General features: G+C 39.9%; 1 protein-coding gene across 2 annotated transcripts in view; it reads left to right on the top strand.

Annotated features, from left to right (window-relative positions):
* Window positions 1-19,338, top strand: part of RABEP1 (rabaptin, RAB GTPase binding effector protein 1) — a 102,727-nt gene extending 83,389 nt beyond the window's left edge. For both annotated transcript variants that reach the window (XM_068530621.1, XM_068530620.1), the window contains 7 exons: window positions 4,662-4,760; window positions 8,356-8,496; window positions 13,330-13,519; window positions 14,149-14,204; window positions 16,403-16,501; window positions 17,470-17,586; window positions 18,366-19,338. In XM_068530621.1, coding sequence (XP_068386722.1) covers window positions 4,662-4,760; window positions 8,356-8,496; window positions 13,330-13,519; window positions 14,149-14,204; window positions 16,403-16,501; window positions 17,470-17,586; window positions 18,366-18,467 — 804 coding nt within the window. In that variant the 3' untranslated portion in view covers window positions 18,468-19,338. The remainder of the gene's footprint in view (window positions 1-4,661; window positions 4,761-8,355; window positions 8,497-13,329; window positions 13,520-14,148; window positions 14,205-16,402; window positions 16,502-17,469; window positions 17,587-18,365) is intronic.
* Window positions 19,339-21,337: the final 1,999 nt, after the last annotated feature.

Here is a 21,337-nt window from a genome sequence, read left to right as displayed (position 1 = left end):
GCATTTTCCATGTCTGTTAGCCATTGGGATATCATTGTGTGGGGTGTGTGTGTGTGTGTGTGTGTTTGAAATTACTTCTCAAGTCCTATGCTTGATTTTTTATTGGGTTGTCTTTTTTTTTTTTCCCCACTTATTTTTCTGATAGGAGTTCTTTATATAATCTTATTAGAGCCTTTTGGTGATGTGTCCCAAATGTCTTCTACTCAGTACCTTAGATTTTCATTATTTTAATGGTGTCTTTTGATGAACAGAAGTTCTTAATTTTAATGTAGTCAAATTTATTGATCTTTTCTTTATGATGAGTGATTTTTATCCTGGTTTTTAAAAGAATATTTTCTTACCCTGGGGTTATATGAAGATATTTTCATGTATTTTGTAGAAGCTTCATTGTTTATAGCCACTCACATTTATATCTAAAATCCATCTAGAACTGACTTTTATGTATAAGCTGTAGATATGGGTAAATTTTTATTTTATTTTTTCATACGGAGAGTCAGTTCCTTTACCATTTAGTGAAAAGATCACCTTTTTCTCACTGCTCTGCAAGATCATCTTTGTTAACTATCAAGTGAATGTACATGTGTGGGTCAGTTTGAGGACTCTGTTTTATTTGATTAGTCTATTTGCCTATTTTTGTGCCAGATTCTGTGCTGTAATTTATAGTAAATTTTTCATTTGTTTCTTTAAATGAAACATAAAGTTATAAACTTTAAAGTTTAGAAACATATAGTTTCTAAAAACTATAAAAGTTTTTCTCTGCTGAGAACTATGTTTTCACTCGTTTCAACAGTATTTACCTTTACACCAGGCAGCGTAGTTACAATAGCTACTTTAAAGTCTTTGATAAGTCCAACCTGGGTCATCATGGGGTTGGCATGTGTTGATTTTCTTTCCTCTTGAGAATTGGCCACATTTTCCTGATTCTTTTTATGTCAAATACTTTTAGATTGATCTTGGAGATTATGAATATTTTACTGTGAGACTCTCAGTTCTGTTAACCTGATTAGGTTCAGTTCATAAGTTCTGTCTTGCCTTCTGTAGTAGGTAGTTCTAATGTCAGTTCGTTTTTAAAAGCCTTTGCAGTGCTCCTTTGGATGTGTCCATGTATGTATATAGCTCAGGGGTGAGTGTGAGACTTGTTCTGGTTCATGCACAGAATTAGGGGATCCTTTTCCTAGCTCTCTTCTCTCAGTACCACTCTACTCGTCAGCTCATGGGGACCCTGTCCTGGCCCTGTGATCAGAAAAACAGTTGTTTGTCCTGTGCTGCTGCATCTGTTGTGGCTTCACAACTGGGGCAGCTCTCAGATTCATGCTGGCAGAAAATAGGAAAAAAAACCCAAATAAGCAGTAAACTGCAGTATGAATTGTTTCTTCCCGTTTTGATTTCCCTCCCTAAACTGTCTGCTTTTGCTTATTTTTTAGAGTCCTCAGGTAGTTGCTTTCTGTATTTTTTCCAGGGTTTTTAGTTGTAATAAGGGGAGAGAATGGCCTTGGTGGGCTTAATCCATCTTGGACAGTGCCAAAGGTCTCCGTTCTCTCATATTTTTGTTTATTAGACATATCTTTTTCTTTCCACCTTCATTCAAGAAGGATACTCTGTGTATAGAATTCTGAGTATTTATGATATTTTCTTTCAGCACTTCGAAGTTCTTATTCCATTGCTTCTGCCTTACATGTTTCTGATGAGAAGTCAGCTGTAAGTCTTATTGTTGTTCCTTTGAAGGTGAAATGTTATTTTTTCCGTGGCTGTTGTAAAGATGTTCGTTTTGGCTTTTGTTATTAACAGTTTTACTGTGCTATATACCTAGGTGTGTTTTTCTTCATATTTCTGCTGTTTGGAGTTCACAGGGTTTCTTGGATCTCTGAGTTAATGTCTTACATCGTGATTGGAATATTCTCAGCCATATGTCTCTTTAAAAATTTGTTTTTATTGAGATAAACAAAGTGCATAAATCTCAAGTGTACAATTTGGTGAGTTTTAACGTGTGAAAAATTTTACTAGGGTAATAAATCATCATCTGCATCAAGATCCTGAACATTTCTAATACGCTCATGTTCTTTACCAATAAGTAAATACCCCACCTGCCTATTCTTAGAGGTAGCCAGTATTCTAACTTTTAACGCTATGTTTTAGAATTGCTTGTTGTTGGACTTCATATAAATGGAATCATATAGTATGTAGCCTTTTGCATCTGGTCTGTTGGGTCATTATGTCTGTGAGACTTACCCATATTGTTCTGTGTCTCAGTAGTTAGATTTTAATGCTATGTATATTCTATAACATGAGTATACCATAATTTATTTATCCATTCTACAGTTGAGAGATATTTGGATTGTTTCTGGTTTTTGGCTATTGTGAATGAATACATTTTTTAACTTTCTTGTACATGTCTTTTAGTGGACATGTGGACTTATTTCTCTTGAGTATACATAGTAGTGAAATCACGGAATTTTTGAGTTTTTGCACAGGTATATTTTTAGCTCTACCAGCTATTTCCATTGGCTGTTACTTCTTCAAATATTTGTATATGTTAGATGTTCGCATTGCATCTACATGGCTTCTTTAATCTCTCTTCCGTATTTCCCATCATTTTTGTCTTTGTTTATTATCTTCATATCACTGATTTTCTCTTCAAATAGGTCTAATCTATTAAACTCATCCATTGTATTTTTAATTTGGATAATTGATTTTTTTAGTTTATTTCCATTTGGTTATTTTTCATCGTTTCCATTTCTCTGGTGGTTCTAAATTTCTGAACAGATCAAATACAGTTATTTTAAAGTCTGTTTCTAATAACATATCTGGATTCATTGTAGATCTGTTTTTGTTATCTGTTTTGTTTTTTATCATAGTCTTTTATTTATTTTTATTAATTAATTTTTGGCTGTGTTGGGTCTTCGTTGCTGGGCGCGGGCTTTCTCTAGTTGCGGCAGGTGGGGGCTACTCTTCGTTGTGGTGCGCAGGCTTCTCATTGCGGTGGCTTCTTGTTGCGGAGCATGGGCTTCAGTAGTTGTGGCTTGCAGGCTCTAGAGCGCACGCTCATTAGTTGTGGCACACGGGCTTAGTTGCTTCGCGGCATGTGGGATCTTCCCGGACCAGGGCTCAAACCTGTGTCCCCTGCATTGGCAGGCGGATTCTTTTTTTTTTTTTTTTTTAAATTTATTTATTTATTTATTTTTGGCTGCGTTGGGTCTTCGTTGCTGCACACGGGCTTTCTCTAGTTGCGGTGAGTGGGGGCTCCTCTTCGTTGTGGTGCGCGAGTTTCTCATCGCGGTGGCTTCTCTTGTTGCGGAGCACGGGCTCTAGGTGCGCGGGCTTCAGTAGTTGCGGCACGTGGACTCAGTAGTTGTGGCTCGCGGGCTCTAGAGCACAGGCTCAGTAGTTGTGACGCACGGGGCTTAGTTGCTCTGCGGCATGTGGGATCTTCCCGGACCAGGGCTCAAACCTGTGTCCCCTGCATTGGCAGGGGGATTCTTAAACACTGCGTCACCAGGGAAGTCCCTATCATAGTCTTTCCTTGTGCATTCTTAACTTGAGTACTAGACATTATATGTGAAAATTGTTGAAATAAAGCCATTTTTCTTATGAGAGGCAGGCAACTAGTTGTACTAACAATCCTGGATCACCTTTATTCATTTATGGGAATTGAGATTATATGAAGTTTTGAAGGTTGGATTATTTTAAATTATTCCCTTACTATAGGGTGTGTCCCTTTGGAGACCCAATCCAAAGTGCAGGGTGTTTACCATGGATCCCTTTGTGTATTGGGTCTTGGACTCTTTAACTTTTGCCACCCTGTGCTGGGGCTTTCAGATGCTCTGCTCAGCTTCTCAGTGCTGCATCTGTTGCTCAGCTTCTCAGTGCTGCATCTGTTTCTTTTGGAGTTGGCACGTGCTTCTGGAGAAGAGCTGTTCCAGATGCTGCACCCAGTTCTCCATGTGTCTTCATTCTGGTCCTTGGCTCTGTGATTCTTTTTTGCCTTGTTCTCCCATGCCTTCATGTAGGTGTCTTTCATATTTTTGTCTGGTTTTCTTAATTAGCAGGAAGGTTGGTTCACATTACCTATTCTGCCACTACTGGAAACAAAATTCTGACAATAATCATTTTTTAAATGTCTAAACAGATTTATTTTGATTTATTTTATAACTTATATATGAGTCATCAACTTTCACATAAACCCCTCATCAGGAACACTACAACTAATTCAAGGGAGTTTATCATGTGTCTTTTGCTCTTAAGTAAACCACCTTAGAATACTGCAGCTAGTTCAGAGAAGATTCATTTATCCTTTAAACTGTTTTTGTGGACAGAGTTTCAAAATTTTTATTGATTTTTAATAAGCTCCTTTAAGAATAATATTTATAACTGGGTCACATGGATTAATATCTATGTCTGGAGGCCCATATAATGCTGTTGTTCATGTATGGCAGCGTATGACCCCTGGGGACTTTTGGTACTGCCTTATGTCATCTGAAAGGCTGAGGCTTTGTACACAGTAGATGCACACATATCTGTTGAATGATGGATGAGTGGGGTTTGATGAACTAATTAAAAAATCAGTTCCGGACATCCAATAAGCAGGAGATGGAAGAGTGAGTTTCAGAATAACCAGATTGCTAACTAAATTTTCTGTGTATGAATTTTTTTTTTCTTTCAAGATCTCTGCACTTGTCCTAAGAGCCCAAGCATCTGAGATCTTACTTGAAGAGTTACAACAGGGGTTTTCCCAGGCAAAGAGGGATGTTCAGGAACAGATGGTAAGTTAACATTTAAATAAACATTAGCTATGTTAAATATATTCTATCTTGAAATAATCTTTGATGTGACTTTATCTTCCTGGCCAAAGTGGTTACCATTATGTTCTCCAGAGCCTATAGAACGTTAGTAATGGACAAGATTATGTAAAGACATTATTCTTTTTCTAACCCTACCTCTTGACCAAAAAAATTATCACCTTTAACTTAATTTATTTTTCTTCGATTTGAGAAACCTAAACAAAATAAACTGTGGACCAGCATTTAATTTTTAGTTCTAAATACAAGCTAAAAGTTGAAATCTCTCAAAGCCCTAGGAGGTACAGCTTTTGAGCAGTCACTGTACTTTTCCTGGACAGCTAATTTATTTAAAACAACCTCAGTAATTTCATAGGATTTACGATAAAACATGCACCATAACTGCTGTGGCACTGGAAAACTTCCAGAAGGCTGTCAATTTTGAGAGGAATAGGAACAGAGAGCTTCTTAAAGAAGAGCTGCCTTGAACGTCTGCAGAATTGTTCTCCAGCTTTGGGCCTCTTCCTCACCAGTCAGGCTCCACTTGCCTTGCTCTTCCTTTTTCTCACAGTTGGAACCCTTCATCTGATGGCCCTTCGTAAACTATAGCAGAGTTGGTCCTGCTGGGGTGATCCTACAGAGTTGCCTCTTGTCCAGCTCTTCCAGGGTTGACAGAAAAACAAACAAACTCCAAGTTGTATGGTAATGGTTTGTTTTTGATTGGCATTGGGTCAGTATCTGAATGGCCTTTGAGCTGATCCCTAAATACTAGCCCTGGTCTGTTGAGAAACATCTCACTCTAATCAATGACCAGAGAGTTTCATATCTTTTCATTAATTAGAGAATATGAAATAATCATTGTTGATCTCAAGGACACTGTTAAATGCTGACAAAGTTTCATAGTGTTTAGCCTCCTTACACTCCCCTGTCCCCTCTCATCTTTTCCTTCTCATCTTTTAAAACTCATCTGCTTTTGCAAACATTTTTCAAGTTGATTCCACTTAAAATGAATATATTGCAGGTGACATTGAAGAATTGTTGAAATTAAGGTTGAGGTCTTGTGAACTTTAACATCTTACCATTTTCTTGAAATTACCTTTAAATGTTATTACACTGAGAAAGATAAACTCAATTTCTTATGCCCCTTCAAAGAAGAGTAGCTATGGTAGTGGTTGGGATCTTAATAGTTCCCCTGAACTATTTATTTTGAAAAATTTCAAACTTAGAGTTGTTTATGGAGTGAACATTCATAAAATCTTCACTTAGGTTTACCAGTTAATATTTTGCCACATTTTTACTGCTTGCAATTGTTTCTCAGTCTCTCTCTTTCATATATATGTATATTATATTACATATGTATTTGTTTCTTTTTCTGAACCATTTGCAAATAAGTTGTAGACATCATGACACTCCTAAATATTTCAGTATGTATCTCCTAAGAACAAAGAAGTTTTTCTGCATAATCACAATACTGTTATTATATGCTTAAAATGTAACCATTGTCCCTAAAAGTCCTTGATTGTTTTTTAGTGGTGGTTTTACTTTTTGATCAAGGAACTAGTCAAGGATCACATATTGTATTTTGTTGTCATGTCACTTTAGTCTCCTTTAATCTAGAACAGCCACCCACTTTTTGTTTTTGGCTTTTATGACATTAACATTTTTGAAGAGTCCAGACCATTTGCCTTGTAGAATGCATTTGTCTGATTATTTCCACATGGTTCAAGTTAGACATTTTGGGAAGAATACTGCATGGATGAAATGATGCAATGGAAAGTTCATAACAAGAGGCATGTTATGATGGGTAGTTCCATTGTTGGTGATGTTAAGTTTGATCACTTGGTTAAGGTGATCACAGTCGTTTTAGAATGACTACCAACAGCAGACTTACTAAATGAAGTTCAGCATTTCTTTGTTGGCCCTCCATATCCACGGTTTCCACATCTGTGGATACAGAGGGCTGACTGGAAGTGACTTGAGCATCTCAGTTTTTGGTATGGGAGCGTGTCTTGGAACCCAGTCCTCTGCGGATACCAAGAGACACCTGTAGTTCTTTTTACCCTTAGAATGTTATGCCAGGTAAAGGTTTACAGTCTGGGTGCTGTGTTCAAAAATTACTTGAAATGATTTTTCTGTCTGTGGTTGTGTTATCAATTTGATACAAACAGAAACAAATGGAGCTATGTATTACATTTTTGGATTGTCTTCTTTTTTGATTGACTTTTTTGTTTTTTGAACATGCAACATGGTTCATATGTCAGAACTATGAAAGTATATAAACACTCAGAAGTTTCACTTCCATTCCCTGTCCCTTTCACCCTGTTCCCACCAACTCCTGTACATGATCATTTAAATTTATTTTTGGTTTATCCTTCTGTTTTTCTCTTTACAAAAATAAACAAATATAAACATATTCTTCTTTCCCTTCTTTTATGTCCAAAACGTAGTGGGGTGCTATTATTTTGTTGTAAATGGGTTGAAAGTGAGCATAAAGCAACAATTGATTCTGGTCTGAAATAAATAAGAGCCAGTAGAATTAACCAAAACTTATGCATGACCTTGCCTGCCTACCAGCAGTCTATTTGTCCTTCAGGATGCAGCAGTCACCTTTTGTGGGAAATGTTCTTGAACCCTCTCCACTAATTAGGTACCTTTTGTCCTTTTATCACTGCTGTACCCATTGTCTGTTACAGCACTCATAGTATGGTTGGGTAATTTTTGGTTTACTTATCTTTCCCTCCACTGTACCATGTGCTTCTCTAGGGCAAAGTCTACCTTTTATCCCTGTATTCTCCATGGGCAGCAAATCACCTAGTGTAGAGTAGTAGCTGCTGAACAAATGTTGGATGTGGAGTAATCTACACTTATGTATATGTTCAATGGTTAGTAGTAAAAATTAGCAGAAATACTTTTGCAGAATTTTATCTTATACTCAAATTAGCTGGACTAACTTTTATATTGATATAAATTCATATGAAATACCTAAAATTGTTGTATACATCAGCAAGTGGAAGAAGTAGGAACGTGTTCCATTTTAAGAATGAGCTGCTCAAATGTCCTGCATTTTCTAAGCATAAAGCCTCTTGATGGCGTCTAATATTTGGGGTCCTTGGGCCATTCCCAGTGATCCTGAGCTTGAACGTATGTATATTTAATGAAAGGTGAAGATACTGCTTTTTGTTTATCCCTGCCTCCTGTGGAACGCATGCTGTGAGGAAATAGGAGTTGTCTTGGAGTACACACTTTTTTTAATACAAGTCTTGATTACGTCCACCTCTTCCATTGAGCTAGAGATGCTGGTCCTAGGGATATGGGGGAAGAAATTCATTACTTTTAAGCTGTTGGTGGAAACAGTGGGGAATAAGCTCAGATACTTGCTTCATTTCCTGTCCCCTTGAATATATGTAAGGGCTGTAAATCAATAAATCTCTGAGCTGCTTTTTTTTAAGTCTTACAGAGCTTTATCATGTACCATCCATCCTCAGCCCTTATTTCATTTGGCCTTTGTCTTTCTCTGGTGCAGTTATCAGCAGATAGGATTTACCTTTCTGGCCGTGATTAGTGTCTGTTTCTATTTTAGGCAGTGCTGATGCAGTCACGGGAACAGGTTTCAGAAGAGCTGGTGAGGTTACAGAAAGATAATGACAGTCTTCAGGGAAAGCATAGCTTGCATGTGTCATTACAACAAGCAGAAGACTTCATTCTCCCAGACACTATAGAGGTAACTTATTTTCTATAAGATCAAAAATGTAAACAAGTACATTTTCTGAAATGGCTACAAATTCTTTTTTAAAAAGTCTACAAATAACAAATGCTGGAGAGGGTGTGGAGAAAAGGGAACCCTCCTACACTGTTGTTGGGAATGTAAGTTGGTGCAGCCACTATGGAAAACAATATGGAGGTTCCTCAGAAAACTAAAAATAGAGTTGCCTTATGATCCAGCAGTCCCGCTCCTGGGCATATATCCAGACAAAACTATAATTCAAAAAGATACATGCACCCCTATGTTCATAGCAGCACTATTCACAATAGCCAAGACATGGAAACAACCCAAATGTCCTTCAGCAGATGATTGGGGGCTTCTCTGGTGGTGCAGTGGTTAAGAATCCACCTGCCAACGCAGGGAATGTGGGTTCAATCCCTGGTCTGGGAAAACCTGCATGCCGTGGACCACCTAAGCACATGTGCCACAACTACTGAGCCTGTGCTCTAGAGCCTGCGTGCCACAACTACTGAAGCCCGCACGCTCTAGGACCCACGTGCCACAACTACTGAGCCTGTGTGCTGCAACTACTGAAGCCTGCGTGCCTAAAGCCTGTGCTCCACAACAAGAGAAGCCACCCCAGTGAGAAGACCATGCACTGTAACGAGGAGTAGCCCCTGCTCACCACAACTAGAGAAAGCCCATGTGCAGCAACGAAGACCCAACGCAGCCAAAAAAAAAAAAGATGAATGGATAAAGAAGATGTGGTACATAATATACAATGGAATACTACTCAGCCATAAAAAAGAACAAAATAATGCCATCTGCAGCAACATGGATGCAACTAGAGATTATCATACTCAGTGAAGTTAAGTCAGAAAGAGAGAAATTCCATATGATATCACTTTTATATGGAATCTAAATATGACACAAATTTATGAAACAGACTCACAGACATAGGGAACAGAATTGTGGTTGCCAAGGGGGAGGGAGGGTGGCGGAGGGATGGACTGGGAGTTTGGGGTTAGTAGATGCAAACTATTACATATAGAATGGATAAACAGTAAGGATCTACTGTATAGCACAGGGAACTATATTCAGTATCTTGAGATTAACCATAATGGAAAAGAATGTATGTTTATGTATGTATAACTGAGTCACTGCTGTACAGCATATATTAACACAGTATTGTAAATCAGCTATACTTCAATTTGAGTGAAGTAAGTCAGAAAGAGAAAAACAAATACTGTATGCTAACGCATATATATGGAATCCAAAAAAATGGTACTGATGAACCTAGTGGCAGGGCAGGAATAAAGACACAGACGTAGAGAACGGACTTGAGGACACGGTGGGAAGGGGAAGCTGGGACGAAGTGAGAGATTAGCACTGATATACATACACTACCAAATGTGAAATGGATGGCTAGTGGCAAGCATAAGGAGATCAGCTCCATGCTTTGTGACGACCTAGAGGGGTGGGATAGGGAGGGTGGGAGGGAGGCTCAGGAAGGTGGGGATACGGGAATATATGTATATACATAGAGCTGATTCACTTTGTTGTACAGCAGAAACTAACACAACATTGTAAAGCAATTATACTCCAATAAAGATGAAGAAAAAAAAAAGGATTCCCTGGCAGTTCAGTGGTTAGGACTCTGTACTTTCACTGCTGAGGGCTCAGGTTCAATCCCTGGTCAGGGAACTAAGACCCCTGCAAGCCGCATGACGTGGCAAGCAAACAAACAAATACATACATACATACAGGCTTTATTGGGATATAATTCACATACCAAATAATTCAGCCATTTAAAGTGTACAATTCAATGGTTTTTAATATATTCTCAGATGTGTAGCCCTCACCACAGTATTTTCATCACCTCAAGGAGAAACCCCTTACCTTTTATTCAGCCCTTCCTCCCCAAGGCTTAAGCAACTACTAATCTTTCTGTGTATAGGTTGTCCTGTCTTTCTTTCCTATGAATGGAATCATACAATTTGTGGTCTTTTGTGTCTGGCTTCTTTCACATATCTTAGTGTTTTCAATGTTCATCCATGTCATACCATGTGTAAGTACTTCATTGCTTTTTATGACCAAATAATACTCCACTATATGGATATTTTGTTTATCCATTTGTCTGTTGATAGATATTTGGGTTGTTTCCACTTTGGACTATGAATAATGTTGCTATAAACATTCGTGTATAGGTTTTGGTGTGGACATAACGTTTTCATTTCTCTTGGGTAGAAACCTAGGAGTGGACTTGCTGGGTGGTATGAGAGCCCTGTTTTATCCTTTGAGGATCTCTCCACATCCTCACTAACACTCATCGTTATCTCACATTGTGATTATAGCCATCCTGGTGGGTGTGAAATGGTATCTTATGGTAGTTTTGATTTGCATTTCCCTAATGGTTAATGATACTGAGCATCTTTTCATGTGTTTATTGGCCATTTTTATATCTTCCTTGGAGAAATGTCTATTCAGATCCTTTGCTTACTCTTAAATTGGGTTATTTGCTTTTTATTTCTTTGAGTTATAAGAGTTCTTTATATATTCTAGATACAAGTCCCTTATCAAGTAGATGATTTACAGATATTTTCTCCCATTCTGTGGATCGTCTTTTTCATTTTCTTGATGGTGTCCTTTGAAGCACAAAAATTTTTAATTTTGATAAAGTCCAGTTTATTTTTTTCTTCTGTTGCTCATGCTTTCAGTGTCATATCTAAGAATCCTTTGCCAAATCGAAGGTCTGTATTATTCTTGCAGGACCAGATTGAGAGTGCACCAGAAATTAAATATTTGAAGGGGGTCACCATGCTGGCTCCTTGTGATATTTGTTTTTCTGTATAGCACTTAGGGCACAGCACACTCAGCCTCCTTCTGTCTACTGATAATTTTTATGGCATTTGCTCACTTCCATTCTTTTGTAGTTGGGAGAATCAGGGCTGCAAAACCAGAAGTTTCCTGAGACATTCATAAGTATCTCCTTAACTTTTTCCAGACTTTATATTCATATGTTTTATTTTTTTAGTTTTATAAATTTATTTATCTTTGGCCACGTTGGGCCTTTGTTGCTGTGCGCGGGCTTTCTCTAGTTGCGGCGAGTGGGGGCTACTCCTCGTTGCGGTGCGTGGTCTTCTTATTGTGGTGGCTTCTCTTGTTGCAGAGCACGGGCTCTAGGCACATGGGCTTCAGTAGTTGTGGCACGTGGGCTCAGTAGTTGTGGCTTGCGGGCTCTAGAGCTCTCAGGCTCAGTAGTTGTGGCTCACGGGCTTAGTTGCTCCGCGGCATGTGGGATCTTCCCCGACCAGGGCTCGAACCTGTGTCCCCTGCATTGGCAGGCGGATTCTTAACCAGTGCGCCACCAGGGAAGTCCCTCATACATTTTAAAACCTTTCAACGTCATGAAAAATATCATCTTAGGCTAAACCCAAGTAAACACTACAAACAGTATAGGCAAAGATGAGATTTCATAGAGCAACTCTCAAAATGAAATAGAAAAACTATTTCCTGTAAGATCCTTCTGTTTTTTTTTTTTTTTTTTAAAGAAATTTATAATTGTTAAATTTTTAAAAGTCAGACATTACAGAGATTTATAGTTTTGTAAGTAACAGTTTTTCCTAATCCTACCCTGCAGATTCAACCCCTACTGTTTGGACCTCGTTCTTTTTTCCCATATAAATTTTAACATGACTCTTAGTTTTTGTTTTTATTTGCTCATTTACACAGGCTCTGTTGCCTACCCTGCCATTAGCTCCTTGCTCTCCCTCTCCTTTCCCTGCCCTCCCCCAGCTTGTGGTCTCAGCTCAGGTTACTGACACCCTGGAGAGCTCTCTCTCCTTTCTGAACTGGTGACTGATCTCATCAAGGAGAAAGTGTTGGGGACCTGTCTATTTTTGCTGTCAGCATACCACTTCCCACCTCTGTTAAACTTTTCACTTGGCAGGAAAGGTTCTTCTCTTCCATGTTCTATAAGGACTTTTTGTACCTAGATTTAAAAAAAATTCCAAGAATCCTTGAAGGTTATAACCAGTCTAGCTTATAAACCTTGATTCTGTAATAAATCTTAAGAAATTTTTCTTGATACAGTTTTTCAAGAAAAACTGCCTTTTTTTTTTTTTCCTGCTGTTCTTTGATTTATACATACATTTGGTAGTTATCTAAGAATCCCAGTTTTTACTTTAGAGTTGCTTTAGGATATAATTGGGAGGATTTTTTGGGGGGGGGGTGGAGGAGGATTTTTAAAAGAAGACAACTACAATTTAGGGAAAAAATAAATTAAGATTTAAACTGAATTTATTACAGAAAAACAGCTGATCACCTTAGAAAGCCTCTCTTTGCCATACCTGCCTCTGACCTAACAGTACTTTGCTTTTGTGGTAGGTGTTCAACAAGTGTTTGTTTGAATGAGTAAATGAATAAGGAAGTACATTCTGTCCTCTTGGAGTTCATACTTGCTTCTGAGTTTCAGTCTTTTTGGTCCTCAGTCACTAACTCCCTTCAAATTTAAGCAGGTAATAGTGGAAGTGTCTAAGCTATTCATAGTGAATCCCACATTGTAAGTCACTTCAAATTTTAATTTTTCCATTTATGAAACAGTTTTGAGGGAAAAATATGTAGTTCACAATACACATTTTTTGGTTAGTAATGTTATTTCTTTAACATACTGAATAATAACATGGCATAACACCTGCCCCTCGAAGCCAAGAGTGGGTTGGAGTTCAAAGTCCTAAATTTTGAACCGTCTAAAACAACATCTGAAATTCTGGTTGCAAAAAATCTTTAGCTTTTTTTGTTTATTTTCTTTCACCCTTATAAACCCAATATCCATTTGTTTCTTGAATCTAGGCGCTCCGGGAGTTGGTATTAAAATACCGTGAGAACATCATTAATGTGCGGACAGCAGCCGATCACATGGAAGAAAAGCTGAAGGCTGAAATACTTTTCCTGAAAGAGCAGATTCAAGCAGAACAATGTTTAAAAGAAAACCTCGAAGAAACTCTGCAGCTAGAAATAGAAAACTGCAAGGAAGAAATAGGTGAAGATAAAAGTGATGTAGTTTAGAATTGAAGGCACTAAATAAAACTTTTTCTCTGGTTATAACAGTCTTAGAATGTAGAAAACAAAAAAGTATAGGAAAGAACTAAGTAAGGACTCAGTCCCTTCTTCCGGATGTTGATATATCCAGTGATTAGGAGTTAAAAAAAAAAAAAACCAAAAAACTCATCTTTTTAGGAGCTCTGGTGGCCTCTCTGGCAATTACTAATAGATAGGAAATTCAGGACTTGAACCCAGACGCTGGGGAATATGGGTAGATGGATGGCATTTCCTTGCAGAACTCAGAAGTGTTAACAGACTCCTGCTGGGGTTAGCTCCCCCCACAGCCCCCCGAGTTAGGTGTAGGTATTTGATGCAGAGACAGTTTATGACATGGTGTTCTCGTGTGGACTCTCACTTTTCCTGAGCTTGATTATGATGCTGATTGGTTGGGGATAATTTTGAGAAAGGGCTGTTGGTCCCGCACCCCCATTCTGCCCACTGTTCAGTACAACATTTGACTTTCATTGCATGAGATTGAGCTTATGGGGGAAAGGGGTGTTTTAAGAAAAGACTTAAATGCAAAATAATGAATAAATGCTAACATGTCTCCTCCTTTTTTCCTCCTAGCTTCCATTTCTAGCCTAAAAGCTGAATTAGAAAGAATAAAAGTAGAAAAAGGACAGGTGAGTTTCATGAGTTTCAAATTGATTCTGTCAGCAGCCAGTATTTATTTATTGAATCCTACTGTGCTGGACTCAAGGAATAAAATATAGTTAGGACATAGTCCCTGCCTTCAAGCAGCTCCTGGGAAAAATACAGTGGAATACGGGCGTGATGGTGGTAGAGACCATTTAATGAGCGCCTGCTCTGTGTTGACTGGAGGAGATACAGGGAAGACTAAGATGTGACTTAGCCTGGAGCTTCCACTGTGGTGGGAGGACAGGCAAGGTGTGGCCTTGACGTGATAGATACTTAAAGCTACAGTGGAAATAAGTACAAAATCTTTTACAAACAGGAGGTGATGTTTTCTAGCTGGCTTAGAGTCTCCTTCTCTTAGACACCATGAACACCTTTTGGTAGATGACCCCATTCAGCTTACTGGCCTCGTTATTCATTGACTCAATGACCTTTGCTTCTGTGCTGCCCTGCCTTGCCACACTCCTGCCTGCACCTTGCCCCACTTCTGACATCTCACTCCAGGCTCATGCCCCTGACCCCTGTCTACCATCTTTCCAGCCCTTAATCCCATAGGTTCGTCTGTCTGAGTACCTCATTCAGACCTTCAGTTCCTTAAATTTTTCCTTTTCTGTTGGTTTTAGCAACTTCTTCATGGCTTTGCTTTCTTTCCTTCTAAGCTGCATCTGACATGGCTTGCCTCTTCAACTAGTCTCCCACTAACGCCTGCAAGCCCCCTGATTGCTTGTTCTTGTGCTACCCTCACTTGATACCGCCTAACCCTGGATTAATCCTGGTGTCCACCTTCTGTGCCTCTGCCGCCAGCTGCTGGTTCCACTGGAATGAGTAACACTGCGTGCTCCCGCTGCCAGGTGCTGCTCCGTAGCCTTTCATTTGCTTTTAGTCGCTCCTTTCCATTCCTCACGGTGGATGTTTCAGTCACCACTCACCTCACCTCCTCATGATGGCACGTGATGGCCTTGTACTCCTGTCATAAGCAGGACCTACCTTCAGCTTCTTGGCTCCTCAGCTACACGTTCTCTTATTTTTCTTCCCAGCCTTCTCTTTCTTGCTTCTTCAGAGGAAAGGATGACCTGTTTCTGACTAGTCTTCTGTCACTGCACATGTGCTTTGACTGAGTCCCTCACATCTTTTCCTGGCATCCTCTCCATCTTCCCCTTCCAGTATGGGCCTTGAACTTCTACCTCTTTGTCTTTTCCATTATGCATAACCAATCTCAGAGGTCTCCCGGTAAGAGGGGAAAAGTTTCTCTTTGGATTGTACTTCTTTCTCCAGCTACCAGTCCTTCTTCTTCCTTTTATACCCAGAGTTCTTGAAAGAGTCATCTCCACTGCCCGACCTCCCAGTCACTCCTCAGCCCACTACAATCTGGCTTTGGCTCCCACTGTGCTATCAGGTTACACTGGCAAAAGTCGCCAGTGTTCCAACGTGTCCCATCTTTCCCACTCCCTCTGCCACTGTTTGGGTCAACTTCAGTGCTCACCTGGCTCATTGTAACAGCCTGACTTCTTTCCCCGCCTCCAAAATTTATCCTCTTCAGATTTCATTTTCATATTGAAACCAAGGTGATTATAAACTTGACTGTGAGCCAGTCTGGTTTAAAACCCTTCTGTAGTTCCCTTTATCTATATTCCTTAGCCCAGCTGGGATCTCATGCCTCACCACTGCCTTTCCGGCCTTCGCCTCCAGGGCCCCAGCACTCTGTGCTGTAATGTAGCAAGAGCTCACCTCAGTTCTTTAACTCATTTTTTTATACGTCAACTTCCTCTTTTTGGAGTATCTCTCTCCACCTTCTCCCCCTTACCACCCTTTAAGGGTCAGATGTCATCTCTTCAAGGAAGCCCTTCCCAACTTTTCTGGCAGAATTAAGTGCTGCTTCATCCATGTTCACATGGCATAGTTAACTTACATGTCTGTCTCTCCTGATTTTTCCATCCCCAGGCCTTAGAACATAGGAGGTGCCTAATAAACGTTTAATAAGAGAAAGAATAGGTCTTGAAGAATCAATAGAAGATCCACAGATGGCAAAGGGTAAGAAGAGCATTCCAAGCATAGCCAGTATCCAGGGCCTAGGAGGATGCGAGCTTGGGTGCGTTTCTCCAGGCTGCAGGCCCCTCCAGGCAGGTGTGCTGTGACCTGTAGGGAGTTTCTGTGTGTTTCAGCTTTTCCCTTTTTAATTTCACAGTTGGAGTCCACATTAAGAGAGAAGTCTCAACAGCTTGAGAGCCTTCAGGAGATGAAGATCACTTTGGAAGAACAGTTAAAGAAAGAAACTGCTGCTAAGGTGACATTTTTGTTGGTAGTTTCATAAAAAAGTGTGAAGAATGTAGAATCACATCTTCACTGTTTAAAAAAAAAAACCCTGCTGCTTTGAATAGTGCCACCTTCTGAAAGTTGGCAAGACTCTCCACTCACAGAAAGAAAATGGAATGACTTTCTCTCTTCAGAGTTGGGTCAGATGTGCACACTGCCAGCTCTGGAGGTCTGTGTCACAGGCTTAACTGGCTTTTTAGGCATTGAGCTAAAGGCCACGAACCAAACTTGGCACTGCCATAGCCAGAAGCACTGCTTTGGAAGTGTCATTCCATTTGACTGATTTATGAAATATTGCACTGAACCATATTTGCTGCCTAAATTCTGATTAGTCCTGTTAGAATAAAAGTGCATGGGGCTAACTGTGGGGGAAGTTTGGTTTTGGTGGGCTGTGATCTAACCTTGAAGTGTAAAAATGTTGTGTATGTGTTAATAGTCCTGTTTTTAGAAAGGCTCCCACACAGGGAGTCCTGCTGAAGAGTTTCCCTGTAAGGAAGACTGGGGATAGCTGGGGCTGCCTAAGGCATATTCATTGAGAATTTTCCTGGCAGATGCTTGACTGCTGTGGTTGTCAGAGGAAATCCCTAAAGATCCTGTCCTGTTGCTATGACAGCTACTGATCTTAACGGCAGCTGCTTTTTGATGATTAATCATTGTCACCAGGCTGCTGGGGGTGAGGGGTGGAGCGCAGCACTTTCATTCATTTTTAATTTGGCTCTCATACTCAGTTCATTTTAGGACCTAGAGCAAGTAGCTTAGGCAATGTGCACCCTTGCCCTGTAAAGACAGAGACAAAGGGAGACTCACAGGATACAGGAACGTGATGGGCACCCACCTTTCCTCTCTAGTAGTAGGAAACGACAAGTGCCTAGACTTCCTGAGTGATTTGACCTGTGGCTCTCCAGCATTAATCCTCATTCAAAACTTGTATTTTTTTAGGTTACTGTTGAACAACTAATGTTTGAAGAGAAGAACAAAGCTCAGAGGTTGCAGACAGAACTAGATGTCAGTGAACAAGTCCAGAGAGACTTTGTAAAGCTTTCTCAGACCCTTCAGGTGAGGCGTTTGGGGAACCCCTAGACAGAACACCGAGGAGGCACTTTTGGGGTTCTTGTTACCCAGGAGAATTTGCTAATCCCTGACTGGCCCACTGACAATAGCTAGAGGATTAGAAATTATGGCTGCCCCTGCCCCAGCTCCTGGTCATTTAAGCTGGAAACCTGGTTTATACCTCAGACTTGTCCCCCTTTCTTTCCCGTTTCCTCTTCCTTGCTGGCCCTTAAGGGTAAAACATAAAGTCCTTAGCATAGCATGTAAGACTCTTCCCAGCCAGGCCTATCCCTGCGTTTTGTCCATCTCTCTGCCTTACATTTTATATTCTATGTTCTGATTTTTAAAAACTACTTGTGGTTCCTTGCCCACAGCATGTGTTCCCTCTGGAAGCATGGCCCCCTTGCTCCTTTCTTCCAGGGCCCTGCTTAGCTTTGTCCTCCCTGTGGAACCCTCTCTAGGTCCGCAGGCTGGTATAGTGACATTTAGTATATTGTGCTAAAACTCCATATAAGCTTGTTCTTTTCCCCCAACTGAACTGTGGGTTCTCAGAGGTCAAGGATCAGGTCTCATTCATCTCCATAGTCCCAGCACCTTATACTGGGTCTGTTACACAGCAGCTTTTGAGAATTGTTTTTTGAATTTAATTGTTCTTGCTGCCTCTTTTTCCTTTGAAGTGACTAGTCTCTGGTGAGTTAATCTCCATCTCAGCTAAACCAGCCAGAGTGAACCAGAAGGTCTAGGCAGGAGCCGTCTGCACTTACCTCGCTGCATTATTTCTCTAGGTGCAATTAGAGCGGATCCGGCAAGCAGACTCGTTGGAGAGAATCCGGGCAATTCTGAACGATACCAAACTGACAGACATTAACCAGCTCCCTGAGACATGACACCCTCATGGCAGGACTCTAGCCTGCACTTTGGGTTTTTAACTCATCTTTAGAGCAACGTTAATTATTATTTAACTCTTAACTGAAGAAGAAGTCACACACAGAAAAAGGAAGACTGGAGAAATGCTTAATTCTAGTGGGCAGACTGTGCAGCGCAGGAGCAGCAAACAGCCAGGGTAATTTGCAGCAGAAAAGACCTTTCAACTGGGAACCAGACTCCAGACCTGATTCCAGTGAGTGTGGGATCAGATTTGGTGATGGAGGAAGTGCTGTTTCCTTGCCTGCTTTAGTCAACATTTCCCTGCCCCACAGCACCGTCCCAGTAGTGTTTGAAATGGCATTTCCTGTTCATAGCTGCTGGAAGAGAGAGTTTGTTTCTGTTGTCTAGAGTTCATCAGTAACAGTATTCAGCTAGCAGACAGAGGTGGAGTATGCCGTATGAATATTTTATATTAAAATATGAAGTTTGAGAGCAGCCCACTGGCTAGTGACTGTATTTCCTAGCTCAGTGTATTTTTTTTTTAACCATTTTATCTTGCATTGGAGGACCTTAAATGCTACTGAAACTTGCCTGAGAACCATAAGACGGTGGCAGACAACCAATTCAATTGAATTGGAACCGAACTAATTATGAGGATTTGCAAACTTGGCTGGGGCTATATGTATTGGAAGTTGAGGTTAAAGGAAAAGCACAAGAAGCTGTTTGGAAGCACTTTTCCTGCTACCTGGGTAAGTTTCGTGGACTCACAGGTACCAGGGTCAAGCTGAACTGGCACCATCTACTCTTTTGAAAACTGTTTTAGTTTAGTTATTGGATCAGTGGAAAAAAATATTAATAAAACAAGCTATGTCTGACAACATCTGGTATAAATTTATAAGTCTGCTGCTTATTTTATTTTCAACTCGAGTCAGTGGGCCTGAGTACGTACTTGTTTCAAAAGTGTCAAATACAAAAATGGTGATAACTAGGTTTGGCAGATGCCTATTTTGTACTTTTCTTTTATATTTTAGACCTGGAGTGTGATAATGCTTGTGGTGAAGTTGGGGAAAACCCAGTTAGTTGATCAGTTTGGAAATCTGCTTTGTCATTTCTATGAGGTTAGATTCCTTTCCTGTGTGGATAAAGCTTCAATGAACAGGTTGTCTTTGCCGTAGCCTTATGAAGTGTTGCAGAAAGCACAAGGATGGATTTATATTCACTGTTTACCTGCAGTACTGTTAGCCAGTGGAAGACTACACTGTGCGATTCATCATACAGATGGTTCCAAAGTAAAACTGTTGTTTTCAAATTTTTGTGATTGGTGTTGTGTAATGGCAGAGTACTTGAAGGAACCATATGGAAATTAAGTGGATTGAGTAGATTGTTTGGCTCACATAAAGCTACAACTTGAATTGTCTTTGTTATAAATGAAGTCATAATGGACTAGCCCTAAAGATCTTTATTTCTGTCTTCCATAGGACAGGACAAGGTAAGGCCTACATACCTCATTCCTTGGGCTATTGCTGTAGTCTTACATTCATGATTATGAATTTTGAAAGTAAACACTAATTATGGAAATAGTGCTATAGGCTTGCATGCATGAAACATTATTTTAGTTGGTTTAAAGTCCCTTTGTATAAAGTACTACTTACTCTGTTTCCTTTAAAGGAAACATGTATCCTGATTCGAGTTACAGGGAATTTTATTAATTCCAAAAATACAATCACTTTAAATTACATAAGTGTCAGGCTAGTCCCTTGGATAAACAACTCCAAGCTAATTTGTTTCAGATTATTAAAATTGGCACCATAAATCAAGATGGATAATTCATAACCTTCCGGAACGAACTGAACTACAACTCCCAGGGAACTGCTTGGCTGAGACTGGGTACCTTGCTGATGCTGATTTTTTTTCTCCGTAAGACGGTCCTGGGCCCATAAAATTCATGATTAGGAAACTGTTAGCACTCTCTACAGTGGCAGATGCAAATTGTTGGAACCCACTTTTTTGAGAAAAATATGCTAGAAAAACCCAAACTGAGACTAGGTTTTGTTAACAATCTCTACTTCTGGTATGAAACACTTCTTTAAACTGGGTTTTCTTTATAAATGGGAAACTGATTTAGAAGGTAGTGTTTAGCCCTTCAAGACAAAAGAAAAGGTCAGCTGGGTTTCACGAGTGTTCCTGCACTTGTATTCAGTCTGTGTACACGTGTTCTCACGCATGTCTAACCTGATTTACCTCTTACCTGTAACCTACCACCTTACCATGTATGTGGCTTTTAATTGGCAGTCACTCAGCCATTTCTAGGCAGGTACAGTATTACCTTTCAGAACTCATTGGCAGGTATAAAAATACTACCTAATGCTAAAAGACAAAATCATATACTGTATACCAAGCTATTTGTTTCTCCATTTGAGATCCTACATGTGCACCTCATACCCACTCAGTGACATGTATTGGGACACAGAGCACAGCCGAACTCAGCTCTGAAAGGAAATACTGCCTGTCGAGGAAGTGAGCCAGCAGTGGCCTTGCAATTGTGGATACCGAGTTCTGCTCTGAGCAGGTTTCAGGTATAACCATTTGTTAACTGTACTGAAGGTGTGTCCTTAAGAAAGTGTTCAAATTAAAAAAGCTGCTGTCTAGTATACTGTGTGGCCTTTTCCTTTGAGTTCTAGGGTTCTGTCCCTCTTCAGAGTCATATTTCTGGTGCTGCTACGTTAAAATGCAGCTTTTATTCTTGTTCAAATATCAAGAAAACTCAGTAGGGTTCATGGAGGTCTGGCAGTGTGCAGCTGAAAGTCTTGGGCACTTTTTTTTTTCTTTTAAATCCTAGGCCCTTGCTGAATACAATCATATACTTGAGCTTGTATATAAACCACAATCC

This window comes from Eschrichtius robustus, chromosome 20 (genome assembly GCF_028021215.1).
Source record: "Eschrichtius robustus isolate mEscRob2 chromosome 20, mEscRob2.pri, whole genome shotgun sequence".
In the NCBI taxonomy this organism is placed as follows: Eukaryota; Metazoa; Chordata; class Mammalia; order Artiodactyla; family Eschrichtiidae; genus Eschrichtius; species Eschrichtius robustus.
Note: the sequence above shows the minus strand (reverse complement) of the source record. Positions and strands in the feature narration are given on the sequence as shown.